Source organism: Caretta caretta, chromosome 7 (assembly GCF_965140235.1).
Source record: "Caretta caretta isolate rCarCar2 chromosome 7, rCarCar1.hap1, whole genome shotgun sequence".
NCBI lineage: Eukaryota > Metazoa > Chordata > Testudines > Cheloniidae > Caretta > Caretta caretta.
The window spans coordinates 45,534,757-45,554,006 of NC_134212.1; the positions used below are offsets into that span (position 1 = coordinate 45,534,757).

A 19,250-nucleotide genomic window follows, 5' to 3' on the forward strand; every position below is an offset into this window, starting at 1 on the left:
CCTGTGTATCCCCCCCCCACATCCTGGCTGGCTGGTTCCCTGTGTGCCCCACTCCCCCCTGGCTGGCTGGTACCCTGTGCATCTCTGACCCTCCCCCCCCCCCCACTCTCCCCTCATGGCTGGCTGGTCCCTGTGCACCCCCCCCCCACTCCCCATGGCTTTCTGGCACCGTGCCCCCCCCCCCCCCTTGCATAGCTGGCTAGCACCCTGTGCATCTCCCCCTCCACAGCCCACTCTCCATGGTTGGCTGGTATCCTGTGTATCCCCCCTGCCCCGGCTGGCTGGCACCCCGTGGCCCCCCACTCCCCACCATGGTTGGCTGGCACCCTGTGCATCCCCCACCCCCCCACGCACACTCCCCATGGCTGGCTGGCACCCTGTGCCCCCGCCCCGCCTGGCTAGTACCCTGTGCATTCCCTCCTCTTCCCCGACAGCTGGCGCACCACGTGCTCCTGCCACTCCCCCGGGCCGCGTGTCTCCGCCGGGACCGGCTGTAGCAGGAAGGCGGGACCGGGACGTCACATGAGCGGCCGCCTCTCCTGGCTGCTGGGGGTACGGACCGCGCCGGACCCTGTGCGGGAGGCGGTCCGGGGCTGTACCAGCCCCGCCCCCCCAACTCACCTGCGGCGGGCACATCAAGGTAACCCCCCCCCCCGAATAGTGCGGCGGGCAGGCTCACCTGGGCCCGTCCCGCCCCTAGCTCTGCGCGGGGCAGCCAGGTAACCTGCCCGGCTCTGCCCCTCCCACCGCCTGTGTCCTGCGGGAAGCCCAGATGGGTCCTCACCTGGGCCTTGCCTGTGTCCTGGGGGAAACCCAAGTGGGCCCTCACCTGAGCCCCACCCTCCCAGCTGGGCCCTGGGGGAAACCCAAGTGGGTCCTCACCTGGGCCCCTCCTTTCCACCTGGCAGGACCCTGGGGGAAACCCAGGTGGGCCCACTCTTTTGTCCTTCCCCCCACCTCTGTGACCTGGCCTAGAGGAAGCCCAGAGCGGCCCTCACCTGCCACCCAACTGTGCCCCAGAGGAAGCCCAGGTTAATCCTCCTCCTCCTATGCCCCAGAGTGCTCTAATTGTGGTAACTAGGTTACACCTCACCTGAGGTCTCCTCTCCTCCAGTCTGCTGTAGGTTAGCCAGGTAACTTCTTACTTTGGGGCTCTCACCTGTGATTCTTCACTAGGGCAGTCATTACCACCTCATCTTGGGGCCAGCTTTTCCACATATACCATCCCACCCCCCAGTCTTGGATGCTGAATTGGGGGTAGTCATGTACCTCTCATCTAGGGCCTTCACCCCCTCGAATTCTACAATAGAGCAGCTGGGTAAACCCTCACTTGAAGGCCTTCTTCCCCCATACCCTTGACCTGTGCACCAGCATGGCCACATAACTCCTCACATGTTTTACCCCACCCCTGAATTCTTCACCAGGGCAGCCAAGTATATCCTTAGGTGAAATGAAATACATGGATATCACCTGCCCCTCTTCTTGACCCAGCACTGGAGTGGCCAGGTGATTCTTCACCTAAGGTCCTTCTCCCCCCAATCTGTCTTCACCTAGGGACTATTCTTGCACTGGAATTGCCAGGTAATCCCTTGGCTGTGGGCTTCCTTCTCCCAGCAACTTGTTCAATCCTATATCTTGGGAATTTCTTCCTTTTGACCTGTGCATTGGGATAGTCAGATTGCCCCTCAGCTGGGGACACCCTCCCCCCTGCTTTTTCTCCAGCTTATGTACCAGGGCAACTAGGCAACATCTTATTTAGGGCTTCCTTCTATCTCTCTACCAAGTCCTGTTCCTGAGTCGGTGATCAGTGACTCATTTGAAACCAGGTTCACTTAGGCCTGTAATTAATTGGGTGATTTTGAACCTTTCAGTCACTGTTCAGTCCTGTAAGGCTGATACTCAGATCATAGGTAAAACTGTCTTCAACATTTGTTATTAGAGATTGTGAGCTTCTTGGGGTATAGGGACTAGGGTGACCAGATGTCCCGATTTTGGGGGCTTTTTCTTATATAGGCACCTATTACCCCCCACCCCATGTCCTGATTTTTCACACTTGCCCTCTGGTCACCCTAATAGGGACCATCTTTTTGTTGTGTTTGTACAGCACGTGGCACAGTGGGGTCTGGGTCCATGGCTCAGGCCTCAGGCTCTGCCACAGTGTAGATAAATAGTGATTGACTGTTACCTGTGAATAAATGATTCAAGGCAACTTGGTCAAGTTCTTTATGCTGATAGGTGAAAGTTACTTTTCTGATGTGAACAGCCATCTTCAGTCATTTGTAAGTCTGGTATTGCCAGATGTCTAAATATGAAGAAGGGAGGAGAGAGAGGAGTTTGTGTAGGAGCGGAGTTTGATTCTACCAAGTACATTGCTAATATTTATTTGCGTTCTTGTTTAGGAAAACTGAGTGAAATACAACCAAATGGACTCCTCGAAGCACTTGCTTTGATCTGCTGAGTTGGGGGGAAATCGTACTGAGGATCTGGTGTCTACCTCTGTAACCTCTAACTTCTCAGTGCTATGGAACAAAGTGAGGGCGAGCAGGCGCCCCAGCCAGAGAGTCATGAGGACAGCAAGAGCAATGTGAAATCCTTGCCTGGGGGAACTGTCCATGTCTGGGGAGAAATAAAAAAACATGCAGTTACAGATGACTACAAGCTCTCCAAACGGGTGCTAGGTTTGGGTGTTAATGGCAAAGTACTGGAGTGTTTTAACAAGGTGACAGAGCAGAAATGTGCTTTAAAGGTACGTAGACATTTCCTTGTATACATTTTTGAGGCCAAAGCTCATATCTCAAAATCCCATAGAAGGCCATCTTTTCTGTTGATGCCTAGGTAAAACAGAGATGGATGTATTAGAGATTCTTGGATATGTAGAGAGACAGTCTAGTGTAGCAGTATGTTGGTCCAAACTCAAGAGGTCTTTTTCAGACTGTTCCTGAGTGAGTTTCTGTAACAATTATCATTTATATAACTGACTGTGCTTTTCTACCTGGACTGAAAAACCCCAACTCCTGAGTGGTTTAGCCAGGGTTTTTTATATGGATACTATGCAATCAACAGTCAGGAATCTGTTGCAATAGGTCTAGGGCCTGATGCCTTTATGTGTATTGCCACTCTTCTGGTTTTCCGTCTTTAAAAAAAGTACTAAAGGGCAATTTGGATCCTGGAGTCCAAGACTTACAGTTCTGATGGAAAGGAGTCCCTGACAAATATTTGTCTGTTTGTTTTTCTTATAAAATATTTCTTAGGACTTTAAGGAGATTTTCTAGTTGTTGAATAAAAATTGCAGGGTGAGTGAGTAATTCCATTTTCTTATCTACTTCCAAAAGAGTAGGGCATCTGAAAAAGAGATATCCGGTTTGGGCAGATGTGTTTACCCACTTACCAATGATGAGCCAATATTAGGGTAATAAGTGTCATTTATATAAATAGAGCAGGAAACCTGCACTAATAAGTGTAGGGCTTACCTATCGGTTTGTGCAGTATTTAAGATTTCTTTTTTAATTACAAATTTAACCCTAATAGTGACAGTTAATTTTCACTGAATCTGTAAACAAGCATAAGCAACAAAATTCTGTGAACTGCCTCAGAATGCAGTACTGCTTCTTTTGCATTAATTGGGATAACTAGAATATCTAGAAGACTTCAGATACCCTTTTCTGTCCCCACCCTCAAACCCTGAATGCATTGGCAGAGAGTAGGACAAATCTGCTAGTGATCTTCTGGATGACTTGTTGAGGTATAGACAACACCTTGTCTCTAGCAGGCTGGACCTGAATTCTACAGCAAGGTTCTTGCATTCTGTAGTATGCGGGTTGGACAGTTTCATTTAAATTTTAAAAAAGAGACTTTTAATTGATTAAACATGAAAACATCAATTTGTACAGAAATGTGGCCTCAAAATAACAAAGGGACTAATTAATGCATTCCTCGCATTTTCAGTTTTCATGCTGATTTCTGTATTGACAATGCATAGTTGAATTGCAGAAGTTTATTAGGATGGAGTTGCAGGTTTTGGCAGGTGGGGGAATGTTGAGGCTTCTGGCACACAGGCAGGCATAGGAGGGTGTTTGAGATTGTCGGATAAGTACGTTAGCTTGTTGCTTCTGATTAAAATGACCAGCAGTGAATCATGGAGTGTAGTTGTAGCCATGTCTGTCGTAGTGAATTAGTTAATATTGACACTTATTTAATTTTCAGACCTAACTCATTAAAATGAAGGGAACAATTAACATTCAAAGCTGTTTCACTGTGTCTGCAGACTCAGGCAGGCCTCATTATATAAGTTTATGCTTGGTTCACATTTTCAAGGTTTTCATTGCAGCTCTAAGAGCTAGACATTTTTAAAATGTGAGCTTACTTTCTAGAGCAGTGGTTCTCAACCAGGGGTACACGTACCCCTGTGGGTGCGCAGAGGTCTACCATGGGGTACATCAACTCATCTAGATATTTGCCTAGTTTTACAACAGGCTACATATAAAGCACTAATGAAGTCAGTACAAACTAAAATTTCATACAGACACTGACTTGTTTATACTCCGTCCTGGATATAGATGTAATATTAAAAAGCTAATTCAATACTGATTAAGCTACAGAGAAGAATGTCAGGTAATGTGCTTTTTAACAGGCTTCCCTTCGCCTAACGAGCAGGAAGAACTAATGATGGAGGAAGGGATCTGAGACATCCAATTTAGAGGTTCCCTGTAATCAAAAATGAGGCTGAAAAATCAGTTAATCCCTTCAGTGCTAACATACTTAGGGCACAAAAAACCCCATCCCCTACCTCACCTCCCGCATACACAACCAAAACTATATTCTCTGTGATGTACCTGGTATATCACTGACGTCCTGTTGTTATGTTCCAGTGGAATGTCTGCACTTCAGGGAGTGCTCCCTTTTTCTGCTGAAATGGCCAGAAAGGTGTTAAGATGTGTGTAAAGGCCATGGGGAGCTAAAACAGCAGCTGATGCCTTATTCTGTGTATACAGTTTTCACCACTATGGATCAGAGTGCCGAATACAAAATGAATTATGCAATTATGTAAAACTGCCAATGGCTCAGAGTGTAGCCACTCCCAAAAAATGGCAAAGAAAAAAATAACCATGGAAGGAGAGACACAATGGTTTAATTGTCCTGAACAGAAGAATCTTGTATTGAGCCCTGAAGATACTTACAGAGGTGGCAGTGTTCAGGGAGGATGTTGTCATTGTTTCACGGGGATCCTGAACCAAGCAGCACAAGTCCCTCTCCTGCTCCTCATGGGACCTCAGAACAGCCCATCCAGACAAAATAGCTGTGTAAAACCTTCTGGAAATATGTTCTGTTCAGAAACTCTGCTTTTATATTGTACAGTGTAGGGCTTGTCCTCCTTTTGGAGGAAATAGGCTCAAGAGTTCTCAGTTTACATAGCTCTCTATTCCCAAGCTGCATGTGATTGTCTCACATTGGTGGGGTTAAACAGTAGGTGCGGATGAATTATTTAATAAGACTCCCTATTTGACATGTAAATGTCAAAAGTAGAGAAATGCAAACGTTACCTTGTGTGTACTTTTTTGTATACGGAGCCAAAAGCTGAAAAGAGGGACAGAGGTGGGTATTTTTAAGGCTTTATTTGTGCGTGTTGTATAATACATAGTGTTTTCTACATATGCCTATGCACGCGCGCACCCACTTCCTCTATTACTTCTCTGCTCCCTGTAACCAAGTCCGCTGAACAAAATCAAAACCTCCTCTTGCTGCTGAAGGTAGACCTTATCAACCGTAGGTTCTCTTTACCACCAAACTCTCACATCAAAGCTGCCCCTGACTTGGCAGATGGCACTGCTTTCTGCCTGCAGGTTTTCTTTCACAAGGGAACAAAGCCAGCACAGAGCTTACTCAATGGAAGGAATTTTTACGGAGGTACTCAAGAGAAAAACTCTTGAAGAGGCAGAAACATTCATCCACAGAGCCATGTGTCAGTCAAGCACTACATACTGTAATTGGGAGGTCTCTGTTGTCTCCTTTAGTCCATGCCTGTAATTGGAACTAGTTAGAATTTCACTAATCATTTTAGACTGGGAAAACACAAGGCATCCTCCCAGGATACTGCAGGGGCTCTAACTGTGGCGTTGCTTATTTTTCTGAAGTGTTATGTGGCTTCGTTTACTCTGCTTGGCATAGTGTTCTGTTATACGCTTTTTAAAAGTACTGTCACCTTTGCTTCCATTAGATTGAAATGCCACCCACACAGCTGCCACAGTTAAGAAAATCTAATCTGGCTACTTGCTTATACGTGTAATGACACATTGGCTGTACAGCAATGTTTCCAAACAATGAGGGTGGAGGAGTAAACAAACTGGTCTGCAGGACAGTGGCGTTCTAGAAGGCAATTTTGAGTAGTCCACACGTCTATTATTTTTCTACCGGGTAGGCAACTGACCTAGATTCACTTCCATAACTTAGGTGATGTTACAAGCCCTCCTGCATTTTTGTCCCTTCCTTTGTGTCCTGACCCCATTCTTCATAGTTCTACTTCCCTGTGGAGCTAGACTTGGAGAAAATGCTGATACTTAACTTCCCTTCTCCTCGCAAGCTCTCTATTATGTCCCTTCCTTATGGGGATAAAGAAATCTGGGCCAGCTTTCTACCTGGGACAAAGATGATAAACATGAGGGTTACTGAAAGTTGCCTTCTTGAAAAAGGCCAGTGGTTCTCAACGCTTCTTTTTTTCTTCTTCTGTGGAATGAGAATCACAAAATGGTCAAAAAAATCATCCCATGACCCACCCTATCCCACAAAGCTCTGTGGAACTGAGGATGATGTGATTTAGGTTTATAGGATGGAGATTGTGGATCAAAAAAGGTGAGGAGGCTGGAGGGTCTTCTGGGTCATGGAGACTTTTCTGTGCTTGCACAGTGCTCAGTTCCAGGGTGGCGATGAACTGCTGCTAGTGGATGAGAAGCTGGTCAGATAGATCGTTAGAGCACTGCTTTCTCTTGCCCTGGAGCCTAGCACTGTGTGGAGGGAGAAAACAGCTTTCCTCAGACTGTGGGGTGGATAGCATCAGCAGGAGTGAGCCTCTTCTTTCCTTTTGTCACTGGGCTCTCACTGTATCCTGGTGAGTTGGAGCATTTTGATACACTATGAAAAAGGACTGAAATGGCAGAGTGGCTGCCTGTGACTTTTTCCCTCCTGCGCACGCACACACACACTATACGCTAACAGCCTCCATCTTGGTTAGGGCAACGTGAGTTGGGTGTATGAATGGGCCTGCTCCCTCAGGTCTTCTAGCCTAGAACAAACTAGGCTGTCACCTTCTGGCTGCTGGAAAAGTTAAGAGTTAGAGATTATGGCTCCCCATAAGCTAATGGCCAGACATCCTGCCCTGAGAACATAAGGACATATAAAAACATGAGAGGCCATACTGGATTAGACCAAAGGTGCATCTAGCCCAATATCCTGTCTTCCGACAGTGGCCGATGCCGGGTGCCCCAGAGGGAATGAACAGAAAAGGTAATCATCAAGTGATCTATCCCCTGTTGCCCATTCCCAGCTTCTGGAAAGCAGGCCTTGAATTCACATCAGAACAGCTCAGCAACAGGAAACTTACCTATGTTGCAGGTAACCTTTGCTTTCTTAAGTGCCTTTTTTATTATTACCTGAGAGGGTAATAAGTTTGATAGAGAGAATACAAAGTTCATATGAGGGTAGCATTTACAGAGTGCAAAAAATGTGCAGTTTTACTTGACTGAGACCAAGACAGTGAATCAACATTTTCAAAGTGCAGATATAGGCAACGGTTATGATTGTAGTGCATAAAATCATTGCCGTTTTCCTGAGATGTTTGGGCTGGCATTTTCCTGTGAAGGATCAATACCTTTGCTTCTTGAAGAATGTGGAAGTGATTTTCAGCTGATGATTTGATACAGAACGATAAATGTTAGCAAGTTTCCTGGTGGATGGAAGTTGGTATTAAATCTCTTTAACTCTGAAGTCATCCTTTAGAGTGAAGAATTCCAACTGTGTAACAGTGCAAAACAACACTGTGCAACATTTTAGGACAGGAAATAAGAATGCTGTGTCATACTGAAACTGCAGGGGAATTCAGGGTGTCAGAATATAATTATCAGAGTTGGAATTTTGTGAAGGGTGTAAGAGTGATTGTGTTTTGTAGGTGGAATTTTAGGACTTCTGACTACAGGACACTTCATCTTAATCTCATTTATTTATTTTTTAACCCTTGCCATCTATTTAAACCAGTCTGTCTCATTGGTACAGGACTCCTAGAATCATTATCACAAACGATTACATGTAATGAGCTCCAGCTCCAGGGAGCTAATGGGATGAGGGAGAAGGCAGATGCTGGGTGAAACAAGCATACTTCAGGGAGATTCCACCTGAACTGGAGTAGAACCTAAAATATGGATAGTGTGAGACTGGTACCCTGAACTTTGTTCTTAGATGCCAAGCCCAGAACATATATGAAATACCTAAAATAAACATCCACTGGGTGGATAGTGGATTATTTTATCTGTTCCAAGAAACTTTTTGCAAATCAATGGGTTACTTGAAAGACCAGGATCATTCAAGCACTTACCTGTCTGCAGTTGGTCTAGAACTGCTACATCTTATGGACTAGTTGTTTTGGTTTGGTTATCAATGGAGTTTGTCAATTGGCTTGCACTTTACAGATGTAAATAAGTTGGTTAGTCTAGTGGTCTCTTGTGCTTATTGCCAGCCTGGGCTGATTTCTAACCATAGAAGAGTTGTATAATAGGGGTATAGCAGGTGGAAGCTAACTCATCAAGCCTGTAAGGTGGAAATGCAGAAAGAAAGGGAATGCTGTAAAACGATTAAGGTCTCTGTGAAAAGCAAGCTGTATTGCTGCTTCCTCTGTGCTTTTTATGTTCTCTTGTAGTGTGCCAACAAGCTGAAACATGTTCCATCCAGACATGTGTAGTAACAAAGCTTAGGAAGATCAAGGCGTGTCCCTGTGGTTTCAAGCAGATTTGAAGATCTGAAAAACTGTTACAGATACAAATCTTATCATGTGCGTCTGTCTGTCTGTCTGTCCATCAGACCTGACTAAGATCTCTCTGTTTTAGGAATAGATGACCCTTCTCCCCATCTCTCCCCCTTTATAGTCTAAATCCTTCTGTTCCATTTAACGACAGTAGAACCTCACTAATTCACACTGACTGGGCATCTCATTGTAGATAACTGGATTTCCATATCAGCTTTAATGTAAGCACCCAGTAAGCTAGAATAACAAAATGTTCATTTATTTAGCAAGTCTGCTCCAGTTTTAATTACGTCTGGTAATACATCACAGCATAGGGATGCCTGAACAGGAACGTCTGATCCAGCCTTCTGCAATTTGAGGAAAATCACATCCTCCTTTGAATGTCAAGGCTCAGGTCCGTTTCTCCTTCATAGTGCACTAGTAAACGTGGTACAGTATCTTGTGTACAAGTAATGCAGTCTTAGAAAAATGAGGAGTCCTGCTAGCCCTCTGCTATTAAATCTCTGCCCAAAAAATGGGGAGAGACCCCAATTTTCCTGTGTTAAAGTGATAGGGTGCACAGATTAGCAACATTCTGTGGTAATTGGGACCAACATGCACCTAAGGCACTTAATAGATAAAAGTGCTTAGCATACATAGAATGTTTAATATTAATATTTTAATTGTATATTAAGTGAACCAATTTAAAGCAGATGTAAATTGATCAGTTCACATCTGTACAACACTCCATTCTAAAATATTTTGCGAACTACATTTCATTCACTCTTGAAAAGCAGCCATTGTTAGCATGAAATGTGTATTGTTCCATATTATGCAATAATAGCTACACTCCCATTTTTTTTTCTTGATTTTCCTGACTTAAAGATGTATTTAATTTAAAAAGTCAAACTGTTTAGGACTATGCGTAATGTACCAATGGCAATGGTTGCTGTTTAGCAGTCCTTATTTCTTTTGCCACAATAAGAGTTTGTTGAACTGCTCAGCTTCATGGTTTTAATACTGCACGTTCCACATGGAAACCTTCTTGAACAGCAATGTGGTGTACATGTGTCCAGTGATGGGACTAGAGTAGAAACCTATTTGACTGGAAAACCATGAAAACGTCTCTTTTTTAACCAATGGAACCAACAGCCTCTCAGGATTAGAGCATATAAATTGTCTGGATTCTGGTACTTTTACACAGACTTCCTAAGTATTTAAGATGATTCAAAGCTCTCTTAATGAGATTAAGCTATAACTCCCTTGCATTTTAATACCTCTAAACTGAAAGGAGGAAAGAATTCTAGTTCAGCCTGCTAATCGGCCCTGGGCTTCCTATTTTCTGAATCTTTACAATATGGCATTTCATGCTGAGGCGTTTGAAAACTGCTTTGAGAGAAATAGGAAACACAAAATGTTTAAAATTAATTTATTCCAAAGCAACTTTAACAATGCCAAAGTTTTGATAAAATAGTCTGAATGTTTCATCTTTAAAATGTAATTTCAGACACAACCAAAGAGCCAAAGCTTATTAAAGTTGCACTGTTCTTGGGTCTGACCTATTGTCAGTTCACAATCTGGCTCTTCTCTACAGGCCTTTTCCCAAAAATATTAGGTCTTCCGAATTCCTGTTTTGAGTGTGCTAAAGGTTAAGTAAAAGGCCCTCAAGCAGCTTGTGGCATTTGAGTCAGCTACTGTCTGGGACAGATTTATTATGCCTATTTCAAGGGTGGAGTTGAGAAGTGCAGAATTCTGTTGGAATGCACTGCTAAAACATACAAACTCAGGGCCCCATCTCTGGAAGCCACAGAGAGTAGCTAGAATGGTACCATTTGGTTGCTCTCCATTGAGATTTTGGTTACTGAGAGTGATTTGCCTTGTGAACTAGCCGTGATGCCCCTAAGAGTCAGTATCTCTGTTATCCCTTACAAACATGTGAGTCGGTAAGGTAACTTATAACCATTATTGGTTTTCAGTTAAATATTTTTTTGAGGGAGAGGAGAGAGGGAAATGCCTGGATGGTGAACTACTAGTGTCTTTCTTGCACACTGTGCTGTGCATATATATCCTGAAAATCTAGGATCTCTCTAAAGTTTATGGCAGATTGGATATTACTGTTGTGGGATATTTAAAGCCCTGTTCACAATACCATAGGGTTTAGTGCACAATAGAAGCCCTGCTACCAAAACATTCTCCTTGTTTGCAAGTCTGTGTGTCTGTTTGGGGGCTTGTTTGTTGTTTTATCAAAAACTTAAAATCCTAATTTTTTTTCTTTTAAGAATTCATTTCTCACAGGGCTTTATAACGATTCCGGTTTCCCACATGTTGCTTTCAGTCAATGTGGCTTTGTCAAAAGCAGTCTGGTTGCCACAGCAACAGAGTTGTTAATAGCAAAGATGTCATTGCCTGAAGGTGGGAAGAGGGGGAGGGTGGGTTTCTCTGGCTCAGCTGCCTCTCCACAGTAGAAGCTCCTGCTGGAGCCACACTACAGTACAAGGTCTCCATTGTTTCTGTGAGGAGTAAAAGCCTTTTATTTTGTTCTCTTCCCTTTCCAATCAATTTACAATCAAAATTTGACACATGGGAGGGTGACGAGGCTTGACATTGGCTTGATACTCTGAAGCGTTCCTGTTCTTTCAGACTCTCCAATCTCAAGGATACTGCTGTTGTCCTCTGTGTTTAAAAGAAAGTTTCTGTGAACAACAAAGCACTTGCATACATGCAGAACCTGCAGCGTTCAGTTTGTGTTTATAACTAAAATAACACATAGATGCACCATCCTCTTTCCCGTTAGCTAACAGCCTTTTTATGAAGGTAGTGTGAAAAATGATCTATCCCTTCACCCTGTGCTGTAATATGAAACCAAGAGGACACTTAAAGGGCATTGGGTTTTCAAAGGAACCTAATGATGGGACTTGGACACCTAACTCCCTTAGAAAAATCCCATTCTTAAACAGCGTGTTACTTTATTAATATTTAGTGAACCTGTATAATTCTCTGCTCCAATAAGTCAATGAGACCAACACTGAGGATTTTAAATGGGATTGGGTCATGTTTATGAACCTTAATGAAATGTGTATCTCTGCAAGAAAGTTGTACAAACTTTTGTGTTTTGAAACAAATAAAGTGCTATGAAAGTCCTTTGTGTTAGCTTGCAGTGATATTACCCATGCTTCAGGGAAGTAGCTGATTCTCTCTCTTTCCCTGTTGCTAAATATACCACCTCAGCAAATATAGCATTCTGCTAGCCAAGGAGAGAGAAAGAAGCTAGGCTCTTATTTTGCAAGTGCTTATGGACATTACTCATGTCATTCACATGCATAAAGTTATGCACGTGTAAGAGCTTGTCCACAGGGAGAGGTTATCCTGTACTGTAGGAATCCTCCAGTTATGTACACAAATAATCTGGGTAGCAAAAGGGAAAATCTGTGCATTGTCTGTATCTGTTATGCTGGAATTTGTTGTTTTACAAGATAAACCTCTGGCAGGATTAACTGGGTTGTGTCTCATTAGGTTCTTCACTTTACAATATTTGGAAATTGACAGGATTTCCAGCACCAGAGAGCGAGAGAGAGAGAGAGAGAGAGAGCTGGGGAACGTCTCAGTTATGTACTAGTGTACTAGTGGCCATGTCAGTCACAAGAGCTGTGTGTGGCTGGAAAGCTTGTCTCTCTCACCAACAGAAGTTGGTCCAATAAAATATATTACCTCACCACCTTGTCTTTCTAGAACTGTACTAGGTAATTTGCCTTAACCATTTTGCAGTGTTCAGTCATTTTTTTTTTAAAGATTTTTTAAAATATATTTGCCAGGAAATTGTGTGTATCCTGTAATGTGGGGTGGAGTGCCTAGGAGAAATTTTAGGAAGGACATGAAGACTTGAAGAGGAACAATGGTCCAAGACTGGATCCTGGAAGAGGGTATTAGTATAAAGTGAGAATAGACTGGGTGGAAGTTCATTAACAAAAGGAGGTGAAAGTATTGATGATAGCTGCTGAGTGTGTTGTGTCTCACATGTCAGTTTTTGCACTATTAATGGTATGAGTGCTGTGATCTCCAAATGCAAATGTTGTCGGTATTGGAAGGATTGAGGGGAATTATGTGTGTTTGTTTTGATTTTTATTTTTTATATTGCAGTATACCATTTTAATTCAAGCCTATGGGGACATTCAGTGTATATATTCTAAACAACTTTATTTTGTAACAAAACAACAACATTGTGTATGTTCTGCATATGACTACTTCACCCCACTGCAGCTTCTCTGTAGAAACCTTAATCAATTAGATACAAGGTGGGGGAGGTAATATCTTTTATTGAACCAACTTCTGTGGATGATAGACAAGCTTTTGAGCTACACAGAGCTGCTCCTCAGGTCTGGGAAAACTACATGAAGTGAATTAAGACACTCCTTTCTCCCTTCTAGGATTACTCTAGTGACCTGTATTTGAGCATTCTTAGAGCAGGGGTTTCACCATCCTTCCTCTTTTGAGCTTCTGTTAGTCAATAGCCTGTCCAATAATGATAGCTAGTCAGGCTCCTCCTTTCTCTGTTGCTTAATGAAATGCTAATTATCTGGTATTGGGAAGGAGAGGGAAATCGGTTATTACGCTCTCACTTGCACTGTGGTTCAAATGGTTCTTCATTTGAACAAACTGAACCAGAACTTCAGGTAACTTGTTTCAGTTACATGCAGTTTCTTTTACATATGCTTTTGTGTGCAAGTGATGGGTATGGCAAATATCCGACATGCAGTTGGTAAGAAGTAAAATAGTAATGGCTATGTTTTTAATAAGAAAGTTCAGTGACATGGGTATGACAACCTAGCCATGTAAGGGAATATTTAAGTGTGTGAAAAATCCTAGAGCAGATTTTACAGCATTTTAAGTGATAGAACTTCAGAATCTGAACAAAATGAAGACAGCTATTTTACTCATTGTGTGGGAATGGGTGCTTCTGACTATGCTGCTTCAGTCACAAAGGGAAGAGTATAAATATGTTCGTGGAGTAAGTGGGGGAAATGGAGAGGGAGACACTCTTAAATACATTTCCTAGAGCTGTGCAACATATCTAGTTTCTTCCTTGCAGTAGGTTAGGGACTGAAGAGATTGGAAAAATGTTCCATATTCTTTGAGATTTTGTTTTACTGCCACTACCTTTCTGGACTTGTTTGCAAAATGGTGCAGTGGAGAGGGCATTGGACACCCTGGCAATAGACACCCTTAAAATATTTTAAATAATTGCTGCATCTCAGATTGGGAGAAAGTAGCATTAGTAATTCTTTAGGGTAGTATTTTAAAGTATGATTTATTGGCAGAGCTGTTAGTCTACTGTGTTTACCATAATGAAATGGAAACAGTTGATGCACATGGGATTCTGAGATTAGGCTTAAATGTAAAATACACAGAGGCTGAGGACAATAGGCTTTTAAATGTTGAAGACAGTAGAAAACCTGAGATAGTAACAAAATTTGATGGCGAGGAGTAGTATACAAGAGGGCAAGAGATCAGACCAGGAATAAAATTGACTGGAGGTAGTGGGAGACGGGATAGGCAGCAGTGGAAGATTTGGCTAGCCAAGGGCAATGCTCATCTAGGATGGTCTAGTCTAGGTTTCATAGCATGAAGGGTGGACCATAGAGTACTGCATGGATACTTAGGCCCCAGTGTTGCAGATTTACATACATGCTCAAGTTTAGCGACATGAGTAGTCCCACTGAAGTAGACTCAAATACTAATGTCTACAGATAAGTATATTGTGTATATCTTTGCAGGACTGGGGCTTTAGTTTACATTTTCCTATTAGTTCTGTTGAGTATTATGATTCTTCACAACTCAGATAGATGTAGGTTTCATTTTTAGAAGGTACATACTATACATTTTTAAGTGATTTATTTTGAAAACTTTTCAGATTAGTTTTACAGCTATATCAGAAAATGAATGATTGTTTGGTTATTTTATTTACCACAGGTAACTGAAGCAGATATTTATGAAATCAGTGGGAGGTGAACTATCTCCAATTCAACAAGTTAATCGTTAATATTTGGAGGATTTTCTTGCCATGCTGTATTAGGAGGAGAACATCACCAGACAGACATTTAAATTGTTTTATTTAACTAAAACAACATCATTATGTATTATGGACTTTTTTTCTTCAACAGCAAACATAATATTTTGACAAAACAAGCATATGAATTTTTGAATGTAGTGTGACAAAGTTCCTCCTCTACCTTGGTGGGTCTTGCGCTTATTGGTGGATTTGCTCGCCTCGGAGATTCATGGCAGCCCTCAGTTTGGCCGTTTTTATGAACCCACAGTCCAGTAAACTCCTTCTGTGTCTGATCAGGAGTTGGGAGGTTTGGGGGAAACCCGGGCTCACCCTCTACTCCGGGTTCCAGCCCAGGGCCCTGTGGAATGCAGCTGTCTAGAGTGCCTCCTGGAACAGCTATGCGACAGCTACAACTCCCTGGGCTACTTCCCCATGGCCTCCTCCCAACACCTTCTTTTTCCTCACCATAGGACCTTCTTCCTGGTGTCTGATAATGCTTGTACTCCTCAGTTCTCCAACAGTACGCGTTCTTACTCTCAGCTCCTAGTATCTCTTGCTCCCAGCTCCTCACACGCACCACAAACTGAAGTGAGCTCCTTTTTAAACGCAGGTGCCCTGATTAACCTGCCTTAATTGATTCTAGCAGCTTCTTGATTGGCTGCAGGTGTTCTAATCAGCCTGTCTGAATTGTTTCCAGAAAGTTCCTGATTGTTCTGGAACCTTCCCTGTTACCTTACACAGGGAAAAGGGACCTGCTTAACCTGGGGCTAGTATATCTGCCTTCTATCACTCTCCTGTAGCCATCTGGCCGGACTCTGTCATAGTAGTTAAACATTCAGGTTTTTTAAAATCAGGTTTGTTTTTGTTAAAATTGTTTTTAACTGAAATAGTTAAATGAAATATTTATTTAAAAAAAAAAAACCCAAAAATTAAATTGACTATGTTAGCCAGGTCAACATGAGAAATTTAAAATATTGACTTCTGCAGCTAACTCAGTCATTTTCACCTTCATTTTCCTGTTTGTTCATAGTCTGGAAAAGAAAATAAGCTTTCCTGCTTTTTCAGGTCCCAAACGATTAATTCATTCCAAATGGAGAAATCCAAAGGAAGAAAATTATTCTTTCTACACCAGCAGAAGAAGCTATTGCTGTTAAAAGTGAGATTATCCCTTCAACAGTCTCTGAATTCAAGTGCTTAAGTGACTTCCATCAGCTCACTGGTGTGACTGTCTTTAAAACATCATCAGCAAACATATATTTCTTGAATGGTTCACTCTTAGCTCTGAAGTTTATTATAGTTGGCATTATGGAGGGATGATTGCTGGATGTCCATGTCACAGCCAACTCCTCTTCTTCAGTAGCTAAGGTTTGACCCTGGTACCGAGCATTGAGAATATTTGCTAGAAAAAGAGCTGAAGATAGTGCTTGTCCCATTTGTTTTTTTTAATGCTTGTAATTTAACTCCATCATTGCATATTTCTCTTTTTAAGATCTCACTCAGTTCCTTCCAAATTTCAACAGCGTCAGCAATAAAACAGCTTTCAGAGTAACAGCCGTGTTAGTCTGTATTCGCAAAAAGAAAAGGAGTACTTGTGGCACCTTAGAGACTAACCAATTTATTTGAGCATGAGCTCATGCTCAAATAAATTGGTTAGTCTCTAAGGTGCCACAAGTACTCCTTTTCTTTTTGCGAATAAAACAGCTGTTTCCCTGCATTTTGTTCAAGGCTACAGAAATAGGCTTCAGGGTACTTGGCATGTGTTCAACATTTCTCTTAAGCCCAATGTTGAGAACTTTGGCTGTGACAGTGCCATCTATTTTTTCACAATTTTGTTCACAAAGTGTCATCAGATTAGGCCAGTTCTTGATCTAGTGCTCAAAACAGTCCACTCCTGAGTTCCATCACACATCTTGTGGGAGAGTTAGCTTGGTTCCTCCCACTGTTTTCAGAGCAGCTGCTGCAAAGTGGTTGTTACGGAAGTATTTTGCAATTTCAACGACATTAGCCTTTATTTCTGGATCACTGAAGCCTTTGGCTAGAAGGTGCATCAAATGAGCACTGCAACTGTATGTTATTATCTTGGGACTCTCTTCTAAATAATTTCTTCTCATCTTGGATACATTTGCAGCATTGTCTGTGACCAAGCTGCATACTAGATATTTGCATTTTTTTTCACAGTTTGTTATAGCTTTTGCTGCTGCTACTTGTAAGTATTCTGCTGCGTATGCATTTCCTGATGTATCAATTGTTTCTGTAAGGAAGACATTCCCTTCTTCTGTTGTCACACAAGCACATACAACAGGATCATTGTGGGCATTGCTTCACCCATCAAGACCTAGGTTAACAATTTCACCCTCTAAACCTTTTGCACGCTGCTCAATTTCTCTTTCATACACTTTATCCAGCAATTTGCTTGCGACATCTGTTCTGTTGGGTGCACTGTATCCTGGTCTTAATGACTGAACCATATTAATGAAGTGTGGGTTCTCAATCATATGGAAAGGAGAGTTTGTTGCATAAACAAACCAGGCAATTTTTTCATCAATTAACTCTTTTTCTAATCTGCTGGTTCTTATCACAAACTTATCGATGGTGGTTTCTGGATGATGGAGATTTTTTTTTTCTTTTTGCTATAGGTGATATACTGTGGCTATGTGACATACATGATGTGACTGAAACAGTGTCATTGGCGGATAACTCTGAAACTATAGAAAATGATGGTGATCTGGAAGGTGGATAGTCTTCAGAATCCTGTATGTTGAGGGTGGATTCTCCTAAAGAAAATAAGTCAATGCAGTTATTTAATTATTATTACCATACTGCTCATTTAGTATTACTCATTGCATTCACTGACACTCAGTACTACTTTAAAGGTGAAATTGTAAAAGGAAGATCTGCCTATTTCAGCTATTTATTTTTTTATCACAACTGCATCTAAAATGATTGCACCATAGAGTAACAACTATATTTTTTGCTCAAACATGAGAATTCAAGAATAGTCCAGAAGGAAGACAGGCAGTCCTTAAGAAAGAAGTATGAAATAAAAAAGTTTTACCAACCTGAAGAGCCTGTATGATCAGACATGTATGTTCCTTTCATCGTCTTTCAACGCATCTTCCTCCTGAGAAGGAACACTGATGATGATGATGTTTCATTTGGGCAACCAGGCCTTGCATTTCTTTATTGCACTGTTTGCATTTTGCACCCATGCCTGTCTTACCCACAGGTAGAGGAACTTCATTAAAATATTCCTAAACTGGGTTTCTTTTACGGCCTGCTGCCATTATAGGTTTTCCCTTCTAGTGAGAGAATGGTATGGTAGATCTCACATCAATGAAGGCTGCACTCAGAAAGACCTCAAGACTTCTGGAATATGCTGCTCAAACAATTTCACTTTTGTTCCTATTGCCTGTCCCTGCCTTCTCACATTTATCTCCAGACTTCTTCTCCTTGTCCAGATCTATTCCACCCCCATTCATTGAACTTTTTGAAACTTTGCACTTTTAGAGAGATGTAAGGGATTGACTCTGTATATACAAATTTGCAGAGGGACAATGGGGTTGAGGTCTGTTATTTCTCACCTCTATATATTATTTATTTATGTAAGAACATTTTTGCTGTTAACAAGCATGTTATCTCTGGAGACACAAATCCACAATTTGAGAACTGCAAAACTGAGCATCTCTGATGATGTCTTCTAGACTGAGCACTGAGTCCCATTGGGTAGATAGAAAGATTAACCTAAATAATCTATACAGAAGCCCCTGGAACCCCATAAGATTGGGTCCCTAATCCATGAACTATTGGAACTCATTTACAAAACTTTTCTTAAACATTAAATGAATATATTGTTTCATACTATAGAATTAGAATTTATAATCCTTATTCCATGAGGAGATATCTTTGAGCTATAATGAATCTACAGATAGGTTTTTTTCGTCAAAAAGCATTTTACCAAAAAAATCCGATTTAAATTAAAAAAATCGGATTTTTTTTTAAGCTCATTGATTTTTATCCACCCAGGTATTATCATTAAATTCTGGCACTTAAATTATTCAGTGCTCATCTACCCCCTTCCACCGCCAATACTTGAAATTTCTGAGTATCCTTATTCATGAAACCCTAGTTTGAGTTTTTAGTACATATACGTGCATTTCTAAGGCACTTATCATTGTATCTGTATTAGACAATATAGTCTAGATACATACAGATGCTAAC

The 19,250-nt window shown here is 41.9% G+C and overlaps 1 protein-coding gene across 2 annotated transcripts in view; it reads left to right on the forward strand.

Moving 5' to 3' along the window:
• Positions 1–479: 479 nt before the first annotated feature.
• The window catches only part of MAPKAPK3 (MAPK activated protein kinase 3), a 75,817-nt gene continuing 57,046 nt past the window's right edge, over positions 480–19,250 (forward strand). Inside the window, exons 1-2 of one of the 2 annotated variants that reach the window (XM_048858137.2) lie at positions 480–640; positions 2,400–2,746. In XM_048858137.2, the coding sequence (XP_048714094.1) occupies positions 2,522–2,746 (225 nt within the window). In that variant the 5' untranslated portion in view covers positions 480–640; positions 2,400–2,521. The remainder of the gene's footprint in view (positions 641–2,399; positions 2,747–19,250) is intronic. The other variant, XM_048858136.2, reaches the window with a different exon arrangement.